This window comes from Elgaria multicarinata, chromosome 4 (assembly GCF_023053635.1).
Source record: "Elgaria multicarinata webbii isolate HBS135686 ecotype San Diego chromosome 4, rElgMul1.1.pri, whole genome shotgun sequence".
NCBI classification, from domain to species: domain Eukaryota; kingdom Metazoa; phylum Chordata; class Lepidosauria; order Squamata; family Anguidae; genus Elgaria; species Elgaria multicarinata.
In genome coordinates this window covers 42,832,254-42,853,295 of record NC_086174.1, presented here as the reverse complement: position 1 = coordinate 42,853,295, position 21,042 = coordinate 42,832,254, and the positions used below count along the sequence as shown (strand labels likewise).

The 21,042-nt window shown below is 42.6% G+C and overlaps 1 protein-coding gene across 1 annotated transcript in view; it reads left to right on the top strand.

Annotated features, from left to right (window-relative positions):
- The window catches only part of PLB1 (phospholipase B1), a 141,572-nt gene that overhangs the window by 99,379 nt on the left and 21,151 nt on the right, over positions 1–21,042 (top strand). Inside the window, 8 exon segments of the mRNA XM_063125398.1 lie at positions 510–536; positions 849–909; positions 1,648–1,706; positions 3,225–3,292; positions 6,050–6,093; positions 8,055–8,154; positions 12,617–12,668; positions 20,829–20,966. Coding sequence (XP_062981468.1) covers positions 510–536; positions 849–909; positions 1,648–1,706; positions 3,225–3,292; positions 6,050–6,093; positions 8,055–8,154; positions 12,617–12,668; positions 20,829–20,966 — 549 coding nt within the window.

Sequence of the window (21,042 nt, the reverse complement as noted above, 5' to 3'; positions counted from 1 at the left end):
CAGTTTCCTCCTACAGTATATTTCAGAGTAAAGAAAGATGCAATATAAAAGGCACCTGTTATGGGGCAAACCTTGTGGAGCGACCGCCGAGGGACTGGCTGGGTATGTTCATTGAGTAGCGAGACAGAAGCGCACTGCAAATGCCCACATTGCTATGAACTTTGCTATGAACTATGTGTTATATTTGAATTCCTTCAAATATAACACATAGTAAGGATTATAAGGTATATTGTTCACTCTAGAGTAAGGACAAGTCTGGCACAGAATAATCTGTATAGAGCAGACAGGGAGCGGGATCTGTATCCTAGGGAAGAACTTGGGACAAGCTATTTTTCAGCCTCGGTTTGTTCTGCAAAATGGGAAGGATCGTGCGCTTCCCCATCAGGCCGTTTGAAGAGCTAACAAAATAAAGATTGCAAATCTCTGTACAAAATTTTAAAGTGTGAAATAAATGTTTAGCAATAATAGTTAGTACATAGGAGCATAGGTAGCTGCTTATACTGAGTCAGACCATTGGTCCATCTAAGCCCAGTATTGTCAACACTGAGTGGCAGTGGCTCTCCAGGGTTTTAGGCAAAGAATTCTTCCAGCCATCGCTGGAGATGCCAGGACCTTCTCCTTGCCAAGCAGGTGCTCTACCACTGAGACACAGCCCCTCAACTACGTGGCATTATGCTAGCCCTAGTATAAAACCCAGGAATGAGGGCAATAATTTGAAGCTGATTTGTGCAAACACAGATGGACTATTCCTTTGAGGCAATAGTCACTGCTGGGTTTCCTCTAAGTTCAATACATGTCAGTGCATGTGAAGAACTTCTAATTATACATCAGCTGCATTTGTCTTTTAGAACTGGGGGAGCGACCTGTCATGCCCTGAAAAGACTGCATCAAAACAACCTGCAACATCAGGTGAGAAATAAGGGCACGCAGAATAATGCAGACTTTTGGCTTTCACTTTTTAAAAGCCGCAGTGCTGTGTTACTGCCAAATTTAGTGGAGAGCGGAGGAGAAATTGGTAAATAAAGGTGGTCTTTTCCATTTTCCTCTTTATTATTAATCTTTTCGCATTTCTGAGGGCATTGCATTTTCAAAGCGTATTTTGATGAAAGCTGTAAACCTATTTTGAAATGAAAATTGGGATTCTCAGAGCTCCGAAAGGAGCCTCTTATCTCAGCCAAAGTACCTTTAGGGCTGCTATGGGTGTAGATAAGAGTGGAAATACTGCACACATTGAGGCTGCTTAAATCCCATTGACTTCAGTGGAATTTAAGATGCCTAATGGGTATGCAGGACTGCCTCCCAAAGAGGAATTAAATTCAGAGTATGGCAACAACGATAATGAAGGGTTTGGAAATCATGTCTCATAAGAAATATTTTTGTTATTGTTCAGCAAGTATTCTGGATGCTCTGCATTGTCAATGTGCCTGCTGCTTTTCTTCTTTTGTACAGCTTAATCTTATGCATATTTACTTGGAAGTAAGTCCCCCAAATTTGTGTATTTAATAAGGCTTACTCCCAGGTAAATGTGCAAAGGACTGCAGCTTTAAAAGTGTTAAACATCTCTTTTCTTGGCATCCATCTCTATAATTTCAAAGTTTAGCATATCATGTCAGCGAGACCCTTCCTTGATTTTCCCTCCTTGTTTAGCGCACAGGCTGCAGCCATCTGACATCCAAGTGACAGCAGCGCTGGGTGACTCATTAACGGTAGGTCAACAACATGCAGCATACTGTGGAATTCTGTTCTCCTTAGAATGCTATGGTGTCAACTGACATGCAATGGAAAGTTAATGCCTCTAGCTTAGCAAAGTAGAATTCCTGCCTAGTAAATTTCGTCAATCAAAGGTATGATCCGCTCAGTTTGGGAAGACGTCTTTTCAACCTAACATATCAACTTGCAAAGGAATTTCTATTTCAAAGATTTTCAGCTGTGGGTCAATTGCTCTCCACCCTCTCCATGTGATTACCTCTCTTTGGATTTTTTTGGTTTGTTTCCAGACTTCAACATTCTTGTAATATGATTGCGATCTAGGGAGGAATCTGTCAATTTCAGTTTATCTCAGTTTCTCATTTTCCCAGTCTTAAATTCAGTTCATCCTGAACTTGGTGAATTTTTCCAGTCTTAAATTCAGGTGATCCCAAACTTAGAGCATTTTATAAGTTTCCATGATAATTTGTACACAATTATATGCACATTTCTCCTAATATGTGCATTTTTTTTACCCAACAGTGAATAATATACACATTTTTGCAAACTATTTTCCTAATATAATGCATTTTTAACATTGTTTTCCCTAATATACCCATTTTGTACACCTTTTTTGATTGGCGAATGTCATTACAAAATTCGGAGAACTGAGAATTTTGAAGGATAACTGAGTTTCTTGTTGCATATATTGGTTCGAAAGTGTAAAATTAGGGAACCAAATGAATTTCCCCAGCATCTCTACCATGAACAGATGGGGGGAAATGCATGGAAGAGTGAAAATATGTGTTTAGAGGGAGTCATAAACATTTTTAGATTTGCTAAAATAGCAACTTAAATGTTGAAAACTGAATTGACATGAACCTACCCCATACACTACGCTCAACATCTAAGGTCCTTATCCAGGTGCCTACTCTGAGGGAAGCTCGGAGGTTGGCAGCAAGGGAGAGGGCTTTCTCAGTGGTGCCCCCCCAATTATGGAACGATCTCCCTGACGAGGTTCGCCTGGCACCAACGTAGTTATTTTTTTGGTGCCAGGTTAAGACTCTTCTCTTCTCCCAGGCATTTAACAACATATGTTGAGTGGGTATGTAATCTGTTTTTATGCTTTTTATGGTTTTAAATTTTGTATATCTGTTTTTAATGTTCAATGTTTTTAATCTTTGTTAACTTCCCAGAGAGCTTTGGCTATGGGGCGGTATATAAATGTAATAAATAAATAAAATAAAATCCCTTGAAAACTAAGAGCAATGCTACTGTCTAGGCATCTGAGTTGAGCACAAGATTCTACCTTGTTTATTTTATTCAGTAAATAAAAACAATCTCGCATATTTCTTTATGGTTGCCTCTTTGCTGATTTACTTGATAAATTGTAGCTGACTTTTTTCATGACCTCATCAGCATCAGTCATCCAGTTGTTCAACTTTTGTCTCTTAGGAGAGACAAAAGAGTCCTTCATGCTCCACTGCTTGCTTAACACCTGATCACTTGTAAATACATTTTTTTTTCTCCCTTTATAGGCTGCTGTTGGAGCCGAAGCCACTGGTTTGAATGATCTAAAAACAGCTTGCAGAGGGCTTTCCTGGAGGTACAACTTTTGCTAGAATTTCTCCCATATTCTACCATTTATTTGATTTATAAAATGGCACCCTCCACCATTTTAGTGGAACGTACAATAAAATATTAAAAGTTCATATAAACCCCAAGGAACAAAGAAACAAAATCCGTACAGTAACATTTATGAGTGGCATTAACTTTAAAGAGCAGCAAAACATTAAACGTGAAAAGCTTAACAGAACAGGGCAGTATTTGCTCTCTGTCTAAAGCAGAACAAGGAGGAAGTTTCACAATCAGGGTGCTGCTATCAAAGAAGCCCTGTATCACTAACCCACCAACCTAGCCGTCAAAGGTTATAGGACATATAATAAGACCTCCGTTGATGATTGGAGACAGGTTCATATGGAAGGAGGTGGTCCTTCAGATATCCTGGACCCAAACCATTTAGGGCTCCTTGAATTGTACCTGAAAACAATCTGAAAGTCTGTGAAGACTTGTGTAACGTGGTCTACAACGCACAATTGTGATAAACGTGCTGCATTTTGCACTAATTGTAGTTTCCAAACACTTTTCAAGGACAGCCCCAGGTAGAGCACATTACAATAATCTAAACAACCGGTGATTAAGGCATGAATCATTGTGGCCTACTAGATATTCCTACTAGACCAGAATAAAGAATTTAAGACACCTTATTGATCATCGTAGAGATGAAAATGTGAATAGAATGTGTATGGGAAGGTTACATCTGTGATGTACATCTCTGATTTAAATTCTTTACTCTCAGTAAGGCAGAAATTATTTGCTGAAATTCAGCTTGTGCTAGAAGTACTGAAATGCATAAGTTGCATTTCAGTACTTCTAGCACAAGCTGAATTTCAGCAAATAATTTCTGAATTGATCAAAGCTTTAGATTACTCCCAAATCATCAAGCCTCCACTAAGAGTGGCGTGATGGGCTTGGAAGTTACGAGGCAGTGATAGGCAGCCTGCTGAAACACTCACTTGTTGATGTTACACTGTCTGCCTTTGAAGCGGCACAATAAACTCAGGCATCTGCTACAGAGTGTCTTTCTTGCACAGATTCATTTTTCTTTTAAAATATTTTTATACCTCATGTTCTGAAAAAACATATACAGGTGACATACAACAACGGGAGCCATAATATAAAAATATATGATATTAATATACGAAAATAACCAACACAGGCTAAAACTTAACCAATGGCTACCTGCTAAAGATCAGAAAGACAGGCATGACAAGTCATTAAATGGCAAGGCAAATAATAAAGGCCCCTAAACATGGATATTTGTGTAATGATGACAGTTTTACTAAAAACAACAAAAGTGCAAAAATGAGCAAGTCTAGATGTTGCAGTTTGGAGCTAGTTGATTGATTTAAACATTTTTATAGTGCCACCTCACCATTTCCAGCATCGTGCCGCTTTACAATAATACCGTATTTCTTCGATTGTAAGATGCCATCGATTGTAAGAAGCACACTAATTTCAGTACCACCAACAGAAAAAAACAACCCTAAGACACACCCCATTTTTAGAGATGTTTATATAGGGAAAAAAGTGCAACTTAGAATCGAAGAAATAGGGTACATAAAAACAGTTACCATTAAAAGCCCTCGGTCCACATTAAAATTCAAACCACCACTCCCCCAAACTCTTGTGTAAATAAAAACACCTTACAATTATTTATTTATTTATTTATTACATTTTTATACCGACCAATAGCCGAAGCTCTCTGGGCGGTTCGCAAAAATTAAAAACATAATAAAACAACCAACAGGTTAAAAGCACAAAATACAAAATGCAGTATAAAAGACAAAGACATTTAAAATGGTGTACAGTGGGAGCCTGCCTAACTTCCACTGGCAAATCGTTCCATAGGCAGCAACCAAAAAAGCCCTGCCCCCTACAGGTTTTACTTTATAGCAGGGGACCATCAGAGCGCCCTGCTGCTGGGAATGAGTCTGCTGGTAGTGGGACATCAGGGCGAGGCGGGCACTCAAGTAACCTGGGCCTAAGTGGTGCAGGGCTTTATATACAGTTAGCGCCCCCTAGCAGCCACCAGCAGCCAGTGGAGCTCTTGAAGCACCAAAGAGATAGAAGACCATTTTGGGAGTCCCTGGACCAACTTGGCTGCCGCATTTTGCACGGCCTGTAGGCGCTGGATTTGTTTCAAGGGAAGCCCTGTATACAACATGTTGCAATAGTCAAGCCTGGAGGTGACCAGGGCATGCACTGCAGTAGTGAGATCAGCCTCTGACAGAAAGGGGTGGACCTGGCGGGGAATAATGTAGTTGGTAAAAGCAGCTCCGGAACACATCCTCCACCTGTGATGACATAGTGAGGGACTGTTTGAGGGTGACACCCAGGTCTTAAGCCTCTGTCACAATCCTTGGTCGGATTCCTGAGTATGACACACCTCCGACCTCCTGCATCCACGCTGCCAGCCGCCGACCTTGACCAAATCCTTCCTAATCCTGCTGATCTTGTCGGCAAAGAAGTGAGCAAATTCATCACATCCATCAACTGTGGGCTTTTTTACCATTGCCGTGCAGGGATGTCGTTTCATGATGTCTTAATCCACCCGTTTTTTTATTTGAAAACTTTCAGTACTTTCCATTAATTATCCTTTTAGCATGGCCCGGAAGTGGATTTTGGTTGTTGTTGTTTGCCTTATGTTCAAAATCTCTCTTTCCCTCACAGCTGTATTTCTAGAACAGATGGTATGTCCTTGATACAGTATTAATGCCACTGATTGATTCTGTTTTTATAGCACTGGAAGTGATGTAAGCTTGGAGACTCACACAACTTCACCGAGTGAGTAGCCTCAGACATACCGAGGCATGAAAGAGGAAAGTTCATGGCCACGCTGAGACAAGCCTAAAAAAACCCTTCCCCAACCTGGTGCCCTCCAGATGTGTTGGACTACAACTCCTATCATCACCAGCCAGCATGACCAGTGGCCGTACTTGAGGCACCAGGTTGGGGAAAGCTGCCTAAACCATGAGTTGAAGAACTGTGAGCCAGTGCTTCCCTTCCCTCCTCTTCTTGTGCACAGTTCTTAATTCCTTACTTCCACCTTGAAGCAAATCATTGTTTACCATGACATCCAAACTGGCAAACTGTTATTTATGTTATTATTATTATTATTATTATTATTATTATTATTATTATTATTTATATAGCGCCATCAGTGTACATGGTGCTATACAGAGTAAAACAATAAAATAGCAAAACCCTGCCGCATAGGCTTACATTCTAATAGAATCATAATAAAACAATAAGAAGGGGAAGAGAATGCACCAAACAGGCACAGGGTAGAGTAAAACTAACAGTATAAAAGTAAGATCAAAACCAAGTTTTAAAAGCTTTAGAAAAAAGAAAAGTTTTTAGCTGAGCTTTAAAAGCTGCGATTGAACTTGTAGTTCGCAAATGTTCTGGAAGAGTGTTCCAGGCGTAAGAGGCAGCTGAAGAAAATGGACGAAGCCGAGCAAGGGAAATAGAGACCCTTGGGCAGGTGAGAAACATGGCATCAGAGGAGCGAAGAGCACGAGTGGGGCAATAGTGTGAGATGAGAGAGGAAAAATAGGAAGGAGCTAGACTGTGAAAAGCTTTGTAGGTCAACAGGAGAAGTTTATATTGTATTCTGAGGTGAATTGGAAGCCAATGAAGAGATTTCAGAAGTGGAGTAACATGGTCAGAGCGGCGAGCCAAGAAGATGATCTTAGCAGCAGAGTGGTGAACAGAAACCAACGAACTGATGTGAGAAGAAGGAAGGCCATTGAGAAGAAGGTTGCAGTAGTCCAACCGAGAAATAACCAATGCATGAACAAGAGTCTTGGCAGAAGAGACAGACAAAAATGATCGAATCCTGGCAATATTATACAGGAAAAAACGACAGGATTTATGGTTTGGTCCTCCTTTGCAAGGGATCCCTTAAGCCACAGTTTGCCATTTAGATGTTACTGCAAATTATGTTACCATTCCAAGAGGAATTAAAAAAAAAAAAAGCCCTACATGACAGTGTTTGCTTACAATCCCTATGCTTCCCCGATTCTGTCTTGGAACAACTATTAGGAATACAAATACTGTTCTGGGTTGGCCCAGCTATAGAAGAAAGTCAGGCAAACACCGGGGACCTTAGTTGTATTGATATCTTGGAGGAAGAGAATGCTTCCAGATTGAGGACTCCTTGCGCTACCCATGATAAGGCATTGTGCAGCAATTTCTGTCTTCTTTTTTATGCCTAACAAATTCTCTGGGATAAGGAAAAAAGATAGGCGAAGTGTTGGGAAAACATGGGTAGGTTACAAGTGGAAAACATCATTGTTTGCAAACCCACCCACCCGTCAAAAAGTTCAAATCTGCATTTTAAATCTGTATAAACCTTTGCATTGCTGCTCAGATTTATCCTGGTTGTGCTTTTATATTGTACTTTTATATTGTGTTTTATACTGTTGTTTGTTTTATACTTTGAATTGTATTTGATAGCAATTAATAGAGATTAACAATCTTAGAAAGACATTCTGTTGATAAGAAGATTTTTGCAGACATCTTCCTACAACCCCCTGAAGAAGGCCTTGAAAAGATACAGGCCGAAATGTGTCAGTCTCTTCAGTCTACAAATAAAAAGTTCAGCATCCTGAGCATTTGCTTCTCCCTTTTTTCCAGCTGTGTTCAGGCCTCTTGCAACTTAACTACAAAATGATATATGAGAGTTAATGCAGGTTCTTGCTCATTGCACAGAGATTTACCTTGAGTTTCTCCTTCTCTGCCAGATATTTTGAAAATGTTTAATCCAAAACTTACTGGATTCTCATCTGGCACCCAGAAGGAAACTGCTGGATTTAACTTAGCAGTGGGAGGAGCCATGGCATGGTAAGACACGTTAGGGCAAGAAAGGTATCATCAAGACACATTTAGGCAAAGGAGAGGACGAAATGAAGAAGCAGTGAAACATCATGTTAAATCTAAGTAAACTGTATCCTGAAGCTGGGGGTCTTTGTTAATATTAATTATTCCACTCGTTGTTTGTTGTATTAACATCTCCAAAGCTTTGATTTCATCAGTGTTTCCCATAAATACTAGTAGTGTTGTTATTTTGCAAATTATCCTGGAATCTTGGGGAAAGGGTGGTATATAAATGTTTATATAAGTAAACAAATCTTCTTTACACAGCATTCTTGCAAGATTTTTTAACCAAAGCCTTCTCCAATCCGGTTCCCTCCAGATGTGTTTTTCCTTATATTTCATAGAAATCAAGGTATAAAATACAGCTACCTAGATTTCTATTAGATATAAGGAAAAACTTCCTGAAAGTAATAGCTGTACAATAGTAGAACAGTCTACTTATAGAGGTTATGGGTTCTCCTTCCCTAAGAACATACAAAGTGCCATGATGGATCAGACCAAGGGTCCATCTAGTCCAGCACTCTGTTCACTCAGTGGCCAACCAGCCATCGGACAGGAACCAACAAGGCAGGACATGGTGCAACAGCACCCTCCCACTCATGTTCCCCAGCAACTGGTGAATATAGGCTTAATGCCTCGAGATAGCACACAACCATCAGGGCTAGTAGCCATTGATAGCCTTCTGCTCCAGGGATTCACCCAACCCCCTTTTAAAGCCATCCAAATTGGTGGCCATCACTACATCCTGTTGTAGTGAGTTCTATAATGTAACTAGGCACTGTGTGAAAAGTACTTCCTTTTATTTGTCCTGGATCTCGCACCAATCAGCTTCATGGGATGACCACGGGTTCCAGTATTTTGAGAGAGGGAGAAAAATGTCTCCCTATCCACATTCTCCAAACCATGCATAATTTTGTAAACCTCTATCATGTCTCCCCTTAGCCTCCTTTTTTCCAAGCTAAACAATCCCAGTTGATGTAAGCTTCCTTCATAGGGGAGATGCTCCAGCCCCTTAATTATTTTAGTTGCCCTTTTCTGCACTTTTTCCAGCTCTATAACATCTTTTTTTTAGGTGTGGTGACCAGAACTGTACACAGTACTCTAAGTGTGGTCGGACCCTGGAGGTTTTTAAGAAGAGGCTGTACAGCCACCTCTTATGGATGGTTTAATTGGTTTTCCTGCACATTGCAGAGGGTTGGACTAGATGATCCTTGTGATCCCTTCCAGCTCTACAATTATGTGATTCTTTGAACTTCCTATAAATCCCACCACTAGGCACCCTGTGGTTGTGGTGGGGAGTTAAGTGTTAGATGAGGAAAGCAGCTTGTATTGTGGCTCAAGATATGGTGGCTGTCGGGAATAGTTAAGGTCTTGAAGTATTTAGGTTGGATTTAATTAGAACTAATTTGGAATGTCAGAATCTGTGCAAGCTTATCTCTGTCAAGTGTTCTCAGAGAAGAGCAGATTGTAGTTGCTTCTCCCAATCCAACACGACCTTGAGAGACTGGGGAAATGTCTGGAAGAGGCAGGGGCTTTGCAGAAGGAGTCACTCAGATTGAAGCATTACGTTGGGTTGGGCAGTGTCGCTTAGTTTGGACAGGGGCACTTGCTGAAAGGCCAAAGCCCCTGTCTGTCAAGTGGTCTGGAAGAGGTCCATGCGTCCCTTTTTAAACTGGAGCAAAGGCAAGGAGCCTTTGCTAGGAACATCACATCTCACGGCCTGAGACCCCTCCCTGTTTGCATCCATCACCATCTGGGGCTTTGAAAGCACTCTGCACATAGATTGGACTTTGTATTACGAAGAACTTGCAATGAAAAGTACTGTGAGGCTTTTCATAGACTTGAACTCGTGTTTGCTGTGGATTGTGTGTTTTTGTTTGTGACCAGCTCAGTGTAGCGGCTTGGTTATGACAGTTGGACTTTTCCTCTGCCAATTCAGGCAGAGGGGAGTTCCCACTGCTGAATCTGAAGCACGAGACTTCTTGTGCCTGAAGTTTTACCTTCCCCGTGATCTTGTTTAGGCTTTGACCATTTCCCCTCGCGTTACCAATGAATGATCCATGGTTAGACTAGCTCCCTTGTTAAGCCTTTCAAGAATTTCCCCCTGTGATTGCCTGAGAGATCATATCAGAAATCTTTTCCCTCCCTTGTTAGGATTTGGAATCCGTTTATAGAACCATAGAGATAGCAACAGAGATACCATGTTGCTATTGTAGTGCTTAACTTTTGATTGTTTTAGAATTTCTTGGAGCCTATAGCTCTGACCATCAGCTATTGGATTTCTGAAGCTTTTACCATGAGGTTTCCTGCAATAAAGAAGTCTCACTGATTTGGGTGTGCCATGTCTCTTTGCCAGAACATAAGCTTGTCTGAGGGACCAGGAGGCCTGACAGTGGCAAAGTAGTTGTCTGTGGATCTTTCCTAATACGCTGCCATAAAAGGTGGGATCTCTGGGGCTTTGTCTTGATGGTGGAGCATTGAAGCTGCGAGCCTCGAGCCTCCACATTTGCACTCTTTCCTGTTATCCACAGGGCAAAGAGCACGTGCAGAGTTTTTAGGAAGGAGCCCACACCCATGCCCGCACACCACCGCGCATCATTGCACGGGCATTGGGGCATCTCCCCCTCCATCTCCCCTGGCCGAAAACAAAGGAGGGAAGTCAGCGCTTTATTTTTGTTTGGCGTTTTGTATTTGTGTTAATGTGCAGAGGCGCGTAACTCACACAGCAGCCAGGCGGTTTGCTCTGTTATTTATTTTATTTTTATTCTTTCTTTAACCACGCTTCTTTGCTGGTCCACGCTCAGCTCATTTTTTTTGGGGGGGGGGTAAAAAACTTTTATTTAATTGCACTGGCCTGCAGAGGCGTGGAGGCAGTCCAGCAGCCATTCGGCTTGCTGAACCGCCCCCTCCCCCTGTCCCAGCCAGGCAACCAATCAGAGGTCACCATCCTCTAGGGCACACCTCTGACGCAGCTCCGAAGCAAGGCGACAGGCGGCAGATGCCATCCTTGCCTTGCTTCAAGAGAAAAAAGTACGGTCAGTGCCTGACTTTTTAAAACCAGAGCTTTGGGTTTTTTCCCCTGGATGGCTTCGCGATGGCGGCTGCGTCATGTAGATGACCTGCCACCACTGCAGAGCCACCCCTGGGCAAACCCCTCATCAAGACAAGCCCTTTGCTTAGTTTTACTCTCCCTGCCCATGGAAGTGGGATTCATTTGGAGCAGACCTCGCACAGCCATATCTCTTGAATCCCGGGGCTGCCCAATTTTCAGGAGTGACTCTTGCCCAATTAAATTCATTTTTGTTTGACATTTCCATAGATAATTTGCTGGTTCAAATCATTATCTGTTTCAACTCATCTCCTTCTGGGATATAAGCCTGACCTAAGAATCTGCAGATAAACTCTTGCTAGAAAATCTTTGCAATATTGTACCTGTCTGAATGCATTTGGCAGCCCAAGACACTGAGGTCCCCAATCGATCACCTTTCACCAAGCGCTAAATTGACTGCAGAGGGAGTTGGAGGTTAGGCAGCATGGCTGTGAAAGAGCGTAGAGCTTCCAAGTGCAGCCTTGAGAATTTAGAGCTTTAACTTAAAATGTGGTTTGTCAGAGCCAATCCTTCAACAAAAATAATGGTTTGAACATCTCTGCTCTTTCGCAGGCAGGCTGGTAGTGTTTTGCAGCTTGCACTAGTCACCTGTTCAGCTACAGTTTCAGGGATTGTATACTAAATTTGCTCTTCTTGCTTATGAAAAATTTCTTTCCTTGTGCAGTTCTTATTGTCCCTGGAGTGGCAATTCATAAAATGAAGATGATGAATCTGTCAATTTCCATTTCTCTCAGTTTCTCATTTTTCCAAACTTAAATTTGTTTTGTCCCAATTTCATAGTGGTGTACCATTGTTTTTAGAAAGTTGGCATGAAAAATAATTTTTTGTTACATAATTTTGCCCATTGTATGTATTTCTGTCAACAATTTCCTCTGATATAATGGATTTTTGTATATTATTTTCAACGGTATAGACATTTATGTGTGCACTTCCCCCTAATATACATATTTTTTGTATTTATTATTTGACTGAAGAACTGAATTAAAAATTTGGAGAAGTGCAAATATCAAAGCGTAACTGCATTTCAATTCGCATATTGCTTTGGGAAGTAAAAATTAGATAAGTTGGCATTAAAATGCAGCAAACCAAATAAATTTCTCACCCATCCCTACCTGAAAGAGCGAGAGAAGCCACCCAAATTGAATCTTAAATTAAGGATGTTTAAGAAATTTGAAATTTAGCCATCTACCAGATTTCACACTTCTTCAAATATTGCAACGCAGTTCTCGGCAGTTTAAACACATCAAAACATTGCTTGACTCCATTGAGCTTGATATTTCAAGGCATATATTTGAATGATCTCTTTTCCTGTTTAAATAGGAATCTCTCAGACCAAGCACATGAATTGGTAGAGCTAATGAAAAGCAACCCGGTAAGTGTACATGTTACAGAAGGCTAATGAAAAACCTAAGACTAATTAAGTTCTCAGTGTGATGTAGTTTTCCCAGAAAATTGCTCAGTTCTGGTTATGATCATGGAACCATTCTAAAAGGCAGGTGATCCTCTGTTTGTTATGTAGTACATTATATGTATTTCAGCAGGGAAGTGGCGTGGGATTGAGCAAGATGAGTGCATTTCTAAGGAATCCTTTTATAGCTGCAAAACTAGCTACCTCTTCTACCTTATTATGAATAAAGCTATTTTAAAATCTTGGTAGTGGAAAAGCCCCAAAGACCTACCTTTATGAACCACCACCACCCTGAAGCCAATCCTTCCGCATCACAGTGGTGCCAAAAGCAGAGACTGGTTACACAGCTGGGAAATGGACACACAGCAAATAGCTCCCGGACACTGAAGCAAATGGGCCAGGTCACATGGCACAAGGGAAGTCCTCCACCCTCTAATGAAGAAGTGGTGGCACACAGGGGAGAGTGCATCCACAAACTCTATCACCTGCAAGCTAGAGTCAGGCCATGGCTAGACGAGGGGGTTGCACGGTGACAATCTCGCGATTTTATGATCGCAAGATCGTCGCCCTGGTCTACACGTGGCGCGCAACATCACAGCTGCCATTTTAAAAAAAACAAGGAGTGCACGAGCGCTCGTGCGCAAATCCCACCCCCAATGGGCACAGAGCTCCTGTGCCTGGGTCCCGGCTCCTCACAGTTACTTGTGAGGAGCCGGGACAAACTGACGCCTGGCCATACGAGATCGCAGGAAAAGCACAATAGAAGGGTAGGGCGATATCTTGGGGAAAGGGAGGGAGCATCCCTTCCTGCTCCCAGGATCCGCTGTGTGTCATGTGGATGCACAGGGACAATTCCGGGGCGATCCCCAGGATATCGCCCCGTCTAGCTATGCCCTCAGTCTCCTTCCCAAGCCTTGGTCCATCCTTCGTAAACTGTCAGTCCATGCTATGAAAAAGGTACTGTCAGTCCAGCCACAGCCATGTCCAAACCTGAAATAATAACTTGGGTTTGTGTAAAGGAGAGGTGGGCTTGTTGGTTTGGCTTAACACCAGTGGGAGGATCCCTTCCTATTGAAACAAGCCCTCCGTATCTTCAGCAGGAGCAGACAGTTGCTTCAGTCGCTTTTAATTTTTGTTGTTGTTGCTGTCAGTCTCTGCTCTTTTGAGATCCCGGTTTCTTAAATAGCTCTCCCTACTGCGGTTCACATGCCAAACTTCTCAAGTGACCATTGCTGTTCGGAATGACTGGATCAAAACTCCAGACAGAGGGTACATTTCTTTGCCATTTACACAGGGCTGGCTTCCTCCACTTTTCTGGTTCAAACTAATGGCCCATTTTTGATGGGGGAGAGAAAGCAGGCTGCAGGATGGCAGAGACTTCATTAGGAGTCTTGCAGCTGGGGGAGTTGGAGCTGATCCTGCATAGATTCTGGATTCCACCCCAGTTTGGTACTTGTGAAGACAATCCTACCTGAATAGAATGTATATCTGTGAAGCACCACCTTGTAGATGAAGGGTGGTGGAATAATAATAATAATAATAATAATAATAATAATAATAATAATAATAATAATAAATAATAATAAATAATAATACAGATACAGCAACAAATAGCCCATTTCTTAAAGATATCCGGTGCGGTGCTTGAGAGCATTAGAAAGATGCAGTGTTTGTATCTGGGCTGTGGCTCTTTGAGACTGGATATGGTAAAGTTTGGCCCACTGATCTGTGCCATCTTCAACACATGCAAAATAATGTGCCTTACCTTCTAAAAAGAATGGGCCACCACAAACACATTAAGGCCGTTTCTACCCCGGCTTGAAAATCCGGGCTGGTCACAGTCAAGTCCCCGTGCATCCAAATGATGCACAGGGACTCCCGGGAGGAAGGAGGGATGAGAACGGGTTTTCCCATGGATAAAGAATCCCTGCAGTCTCGGGATCATCCTGAGACTGCAGGACGTGTGGCCGCCCATCCTGGCTTCTTTCCTCCTCCCCTTGAGTAGTAGGGATCAGTAGAGGGAAGGAACCAGGCCGGGAGGGATTTGGGGTGGGGGAACGGGGTCAGGGCTTTTTTTTAAAAAAAAAACACTTACATTTTAGTTGGAGCGCACGTGCGCTCGTCTCCTTAAAAAAAAAAAAAGGTGGGCACAGCACTCTCCTTCCTCCCGGGATGTCACACCTGCATGTGGACTAAGTGGAGGATCTCGCGATCAGAATATTGTGAGATCCTCCCCCCTCCCTCCCTCTACACCAGTATGGTGTAGAAAGGGCCTAAGACAGTGCTTTCATCATCTCCATTTGCTCACCAGTGTCTTCTGGGTGCAATTCAGGACAGTTGGTTGTGATCTGTAAACACTAGAGCAGTGGCCATAGCTTAGAGGTAGAGCAGCTACTTTGCATGAAAAGAGTCCCAGGGTTCAATCCCCAGCATCTTCAGGTAGGACTAGGAAAGAATCCTGCTGGAAACCCTGGCGAGCCGCTGCAAGACAATGTCGACAATACTGGGCTAATTGAACATAAGAATATGAGAAGATACTGGATAAGACCAAGGGTCCATCTAATCCAGCGTTCTGCTCACACAGTGGCCAACCAGCTGTTGACCAGAAACCCACAAGCTGGACATGAGTGAAACAGGACCCTCCCACCCATGTTCCTCAGCAACTGGTGCACAGAGCGTACTGCCTCTGCAACTGGAGGTAGCACATAGCTGTCAGGACTAGTAGCCATTGATAGCCTTCTCTTCTAGGAATTTGTCTAACCCTCTTTTAAGCCATCCAAATTGGTGGTTATTACTACATCTTGTGGTAGTGAATTCCATGGTTTCACTATGTCCTGTGTGAAGAAGTCCTTCCTTTTATCTGTCCTGAATCACCCACCAAATCAGCTTCATGGGATGAGCCTGGGTTCTAGTATTTTGAGAGAGGGAGAAAATTGGACTGGGGTCGTAGCTAGACCTAAGGTTTATCCCAGGATCATCCCGGGTTCGTCCCTGCCTGAGCGCTGGATGCCCTGTGTGGCACTTAGATGAACAGGTTTGACCCCAGGACAATCCTGGGATAAACCTTAGGTCTAGCTACAGCCTAAGAGTCTGACTCCTAATTCACCTAAGAGATTTTCCCTGCCCATTACCATTTCTCAAATTGACAGAGAGCAACTTCTCAGCAACACCATCTATGCATGAAACACATGTAAAGACGGGTGTTCTCAGCAGTTGCCCAACATTTGTGGATCCCACTTTCCCACGAGATCTGCTTGAATGTCTTTCAGAAGTGTTGCAAGGCCTTTTGCTTCCTTTATTTTGTTTTTAAATGACGTTAGCTTTTGGTGGTTGAGCTCAGGTGCCAAGGAATAGACAGGAAAGCTGTGTTAATTGCTTTGTTACCGGTCTTTTGGCTTTAGGGGAGGAGGGAAGCAAGAGGATCTATGCCATCAAATTATTGACAGGTCCTTTTATGCAGCCCTGAAATAAAAGGCAGAGCTCTCCAAAACCCAGGACCTTGGAACAGTCCTTGGAACAGGTGCTGAGAGCTGACCTTCCTGTCAATGTTTGTTTATTTATTGGTTCCATCGATAGTGTGAAGATAAGCAGAAAAAGAGAATCCATTTCCTTCTCTGCATTTTTCCTATCCCTCCCTCTCTCTCTCTCTCTCTCTCTCTCTCTCTCTCTCTCTCTGAGAGCAGCTGAGTGGAAACACTGACATTTGAACAAAAGTCAGAATAGCTGCTGGGTTTAGGAGACCATGATCCTGGCCTTACGAAACCGACAGGAATGATGTTGAAAACCCTGGGCTCCTGTGCCTTTGAAGTAAACATGAACCGAAGTCAAGGGCCAAGGAAACAAATCCTATTAACGAGACAGGAATTCAGCCCCGTTGGTTATTCCCAGGCCTTTGGTTTCTTTAGGACAGTTTCACCAAGGCCTGTTACGTAAACTTGCTGCTCTAAAAATAGCTGCCATCCATTCCTTGCTTTGTATTGCATGTTACAGAATGTTTTCCGCTGAGCTAGAGCTCTCAGCAGTGCCTGTTGTTGGCTGACAATGACGTAGGTTTAGCAGCCGCCGTCCTTAGCTAAGCACAGCTAAGTCACCTCTCTTGGGACGACAAACGTCCGCCCTCCTGGGCATCCCCCCACCCCCAACTTTCTTTTCAGGGGTCCCAGTAACGTGCAGCTGGCAGGACTTCTCAATGCCTCTAGCTACTCAGGACTGGCAAGAATGTGTCATCTAAGAATTTCGTCTGCTTCCTTGCCTGTGCACTGGTGCAAAATGGGTTACGCCCCCCCGGTACGAGACCCACCTCCAAAATCCATGTGGAACTGAAGCCTCCTGTGTAACAGAACCCTGCAGAAAAGCTTATATGATCAAGCTCCAGAGCAGCTGTCAACTTCTCCCTGCAAATGAAGAGCTGCTTGCACTGCCAAGGGGAAAACATCAACCCGTAGCTTTTGTTTCCTCTCTTTTGGGACTGGGCCCCCATCTATGTGGAGTCGCTTTGGCGCCAGGAGGCACCTTGCATCCCCATTTGCCTTCCATCCCTGCATCTGCATGGGAAGGAAGGCAAGTGCCAATTTTCCTGCCCAGCAACTCTGATTTATTTTTTTTAAAGAAATGGGGCAGGGGAAGGAAAGGAATGGGGCCGTCCCTCCACCACTTTTTTTTTAAAAAAATAAACAGCCCAATCTGCGGAGCTCTGCATATTCAGATTGGCGGTTGCCCAGTCATCCCAAATTTATATTTGTTTCTGTGGAGCTCTGCAGATTTGGAGCATAAAATAAAAACAGGGGGTGGGAGGAACAGTGCTGTTCCTCCACCACCACCCCGTTTTTATTTTATTTTTATTTTTTTACAGCCGTGGAGCTGCCTCTGCTGCCAAAATAGTCGGGTTAAATGCCCAACTTTTTTGGAGCGGATTTTCCAGGGTTTGCCCCTGGATGGCTTCGCATTTGCGGCTGCGCCATCTGTCCAAAAATTCTAAAGTGTGCATTTACGGCAGTGTAAACTGCCACATGGACAATCCCCCTCTCGCCACCATCCCCTATACTCAGCCCGATCCACAAATTACGTAATTTGGATTTCAGCTGGTTTATTTCTATCATAGACAAAACCAAGTTCCATCACAGCCCATGGTAGGTCTTGTTTTCAGATTTGTATTTACTCCAGCCAGAGCTCTGCATATTCTCTCTGCCCAGCTTATAACTGTTACCACATCAACATTCCATCATCCCACTCCATTATGTAAAATTAATGAAATGTTGCAGATTTGCTTGATCTGCATAATTCCATGTGCAGACGTTGCTTTGCCTTATGATATCATTGGGAGGGGTTGCCTGGGAGTTTGCTGGTTGAAGGCAACAAAGGGGGAGCAACTATGTGGTGTTTGGCTAAAGGAAGAGACCTGAGGGTGGATGGATGGATGGATGGATGGATGAAGTGTGTGTGTGTGTGTGTGTGTGTGTGTGTGTGTGTGTGTGTGTGTGTGTGTGTGAGAGAGAGAGAGAGAGAGAGAGAGAGAGAGAGAGAGAGAGAGATTCCTGACTGTTGCTCTTCTCTAGTGTCTCTCCTAACAGACAAACCCCTTCACATGCCAACGATAATGCAACAAGATTGCATGTCCTTGAAAAAGTTGTCACAAAGAGAACAAAGACATGACAGCATTTCAAACAACAAGGCTGGCATTTGATTGTAATCACCAAATGTTAGTTGAAAAATATGAGCTTTTGGATCCACTTTCAAATGGCCCTTTTCCATAGAGCTGATTTGTGTATTCAAGTGCTTCTGCCTGACATTCCACAACCCCTGGTATTGACTCTAAAACAGGGCTGGGCAGAAAGTAGATCTCCACATCTTTGGGATTTCAACACCCAGCATTCCTAACCATTGGCCATGCTGGAGTTGAAGCCCAAAACATCTGGAAATCTACCTTCTGCCCACCCTTCATCTATAACAGGGATAGGCAATGCAACCTGGTGCCCTCCAGATGTTTTGGATTACTACTCCCATCAGCTGCAGCAAGAATGGCCAATGGCCAGGCATCTGGGGAATTGTAAACTAAAACATCTGGAGGGCACCAGTCTGCTTACCTCTAGTCTATAACAACTCTGCAACAGTTCAAAGGGGAAACAATCCCTGAAATTCCAGAGAGCAGAACTCAGGCCTTGACAAAGGCCCACTTGACCACATTATTCTTTTGACGAATAGAAGAAAAGTGCCAGGTTCTACAAAGGATACCCCATCTCCCTGCAGCACTGTTCACAGCATTGACTAACAGTGTGGCCAAGACGGAGATGTGAAGGCTCGGGGGAATGGCCGGGGGTGGGGTGGGGAATTCAGGGGGAAATATTTTCTCCTCCACCTCCCATTTTCCAGAATACCAGAAAAAAATAGGAAAAACAGTTCCTTTTCTAATTTTTCAGCCCCACCTCCTTCCCCTGTTTTGTTTTTTGTTTTTTAATCTGGTCTTCACCTCTCTAGGCCAAAACAATTAAGTCCTTCTTGTGGTGCTACTCTGAAAAATGACCACACTGTGGTTTGATATCCCATTACAGTTCTAGTTAAGAATGCCGGGCTTACAGATATGTAGTCGCCACACATGCCAGTAATTTACAGCCTTGTAGATTCTCCTTGGGATGTGAAAGTTTTAAAAGTTTGATTTCTTTTTGTGTATGCCATGAAGATTGTACATCCCACATTGTTTAATTTACTTTAATAGAGTATGGGGAGAACCTGATCTGAATTCAAATGATAATACATGAATTTGCTGGTTGCAAAGTCTGAGTGATTCACAGCATGAATTAAAATTGTACATTTTTGAACCGACATTCTGAAACTGCTTTTCAGATTTTGATTTCTGTTGCAAATTGTGAGCTTGATTTCAGCTGTTAAATTAAAATCAGTGTTTGAATGAAAGGGTCCAATAGCTAGATTTAAATAACTTAAATCTAGCTATTTCTGCTGAACTGGGTCAGGCAGCAGGATGTCCTTAGCTTTTGTTTGTTTTGTACTTCAGTTGGATGGGTAATGTAAACTAAGGCTCATGTGCAAACATTATATGTGCTGGGAGAGCAATACATATGCTGCCAATAGATAACGAGCTTTTCTACACAAGGCATTTATTGTGCACTTGTGATTCCTTACTTATGGTTGTTTCTTTAGATGAGTTCTTTAGACGGCATTATGACCCTCCAATTTTCCTTTTCTGGGGTTCTTTTTTTAGAGCACTTTCCTATTTTTTTTAGAGCACTTTCCTATTTTTTTAGAATGGGAAAAATAATGTATTCTTTCTAAAAGCACTATTTCTACTGGTGTATTTGCACTGTTCCACTATAGCAGAGCCTCACCTAGAGGTTATGTAATGGAAAAACAGAAAAGGAAAAGCTCTTTGCATAGAGCTTGGATCTCAATTCTGTGACAAAATCCAAAGTAGATACAGCAATTAACATTCTCGTGTAGAAAAGCTCAACAATTCTGTAACACACTCTTATTACTGATTGATTTTATTTATAAGAGAATTTCGATTGCTTTTCAGCCTTAAAAAGGGCACCCAAATCAGTTTACAATACTAAAACAGTACTTCCATATGTGTTGGATTACAACCTCCATCAACCTAATGCTGGCTAGGGATGATGGGAGCTGTAGTCCAATACATCTGAAAGGCACCAGGTTGGGGGAGGCTGCACTAAAACAGTAAAATCATTAAACCATTTAAAACATTATAAACAACATATAAGCAAAGATTAAGAGAGAAAAATAAAAAGCAAAGAGAGTGGAGAAATTACAACTTCAATTTTCTAATTAAACAGAATTGAAAGCCATATGAAACAAACACTTTCTATTGCCCTTCTAAAATACCATCAGGGATGGTCTAATTTCTTTCAGGAAGACATTCCACATCTCGGGTGCTGTGACATAAAAGGCCCTGCCTTACGTTCCTACCAATTGAACCTCTTCATGTGGTGGGATGAAAAGCAGGGCCTCCAGGGATGATTGTAACCTATGGGCAAGTTCATATTTTCTTCCAAATATATGAGGCTTTGATAATATAAATTATACCTTCAAGTAGGTCTCCTACAAGTCAAGCTACTCACGAGCCAGTTTTCTGGGGTATTTTTTGTGGTGGGACAGTGGGAGGGGGGACAATCTCTACAGCTGAATGTAGTGTTGAAAATGGATAATCTGGTGTTCTGTTTTCTGCAGGAGAGTTATTCAGTGGAAAAATATTTAAATCACCTCCAGGATGCTCTTGATATCCTTTACAAGGAGGCAAGATTTTAAGACACTCTAGAAGGCTGAGCTCTTGGCAACCACATGTACGTATTTTTCACCTCCCACAGAGTTT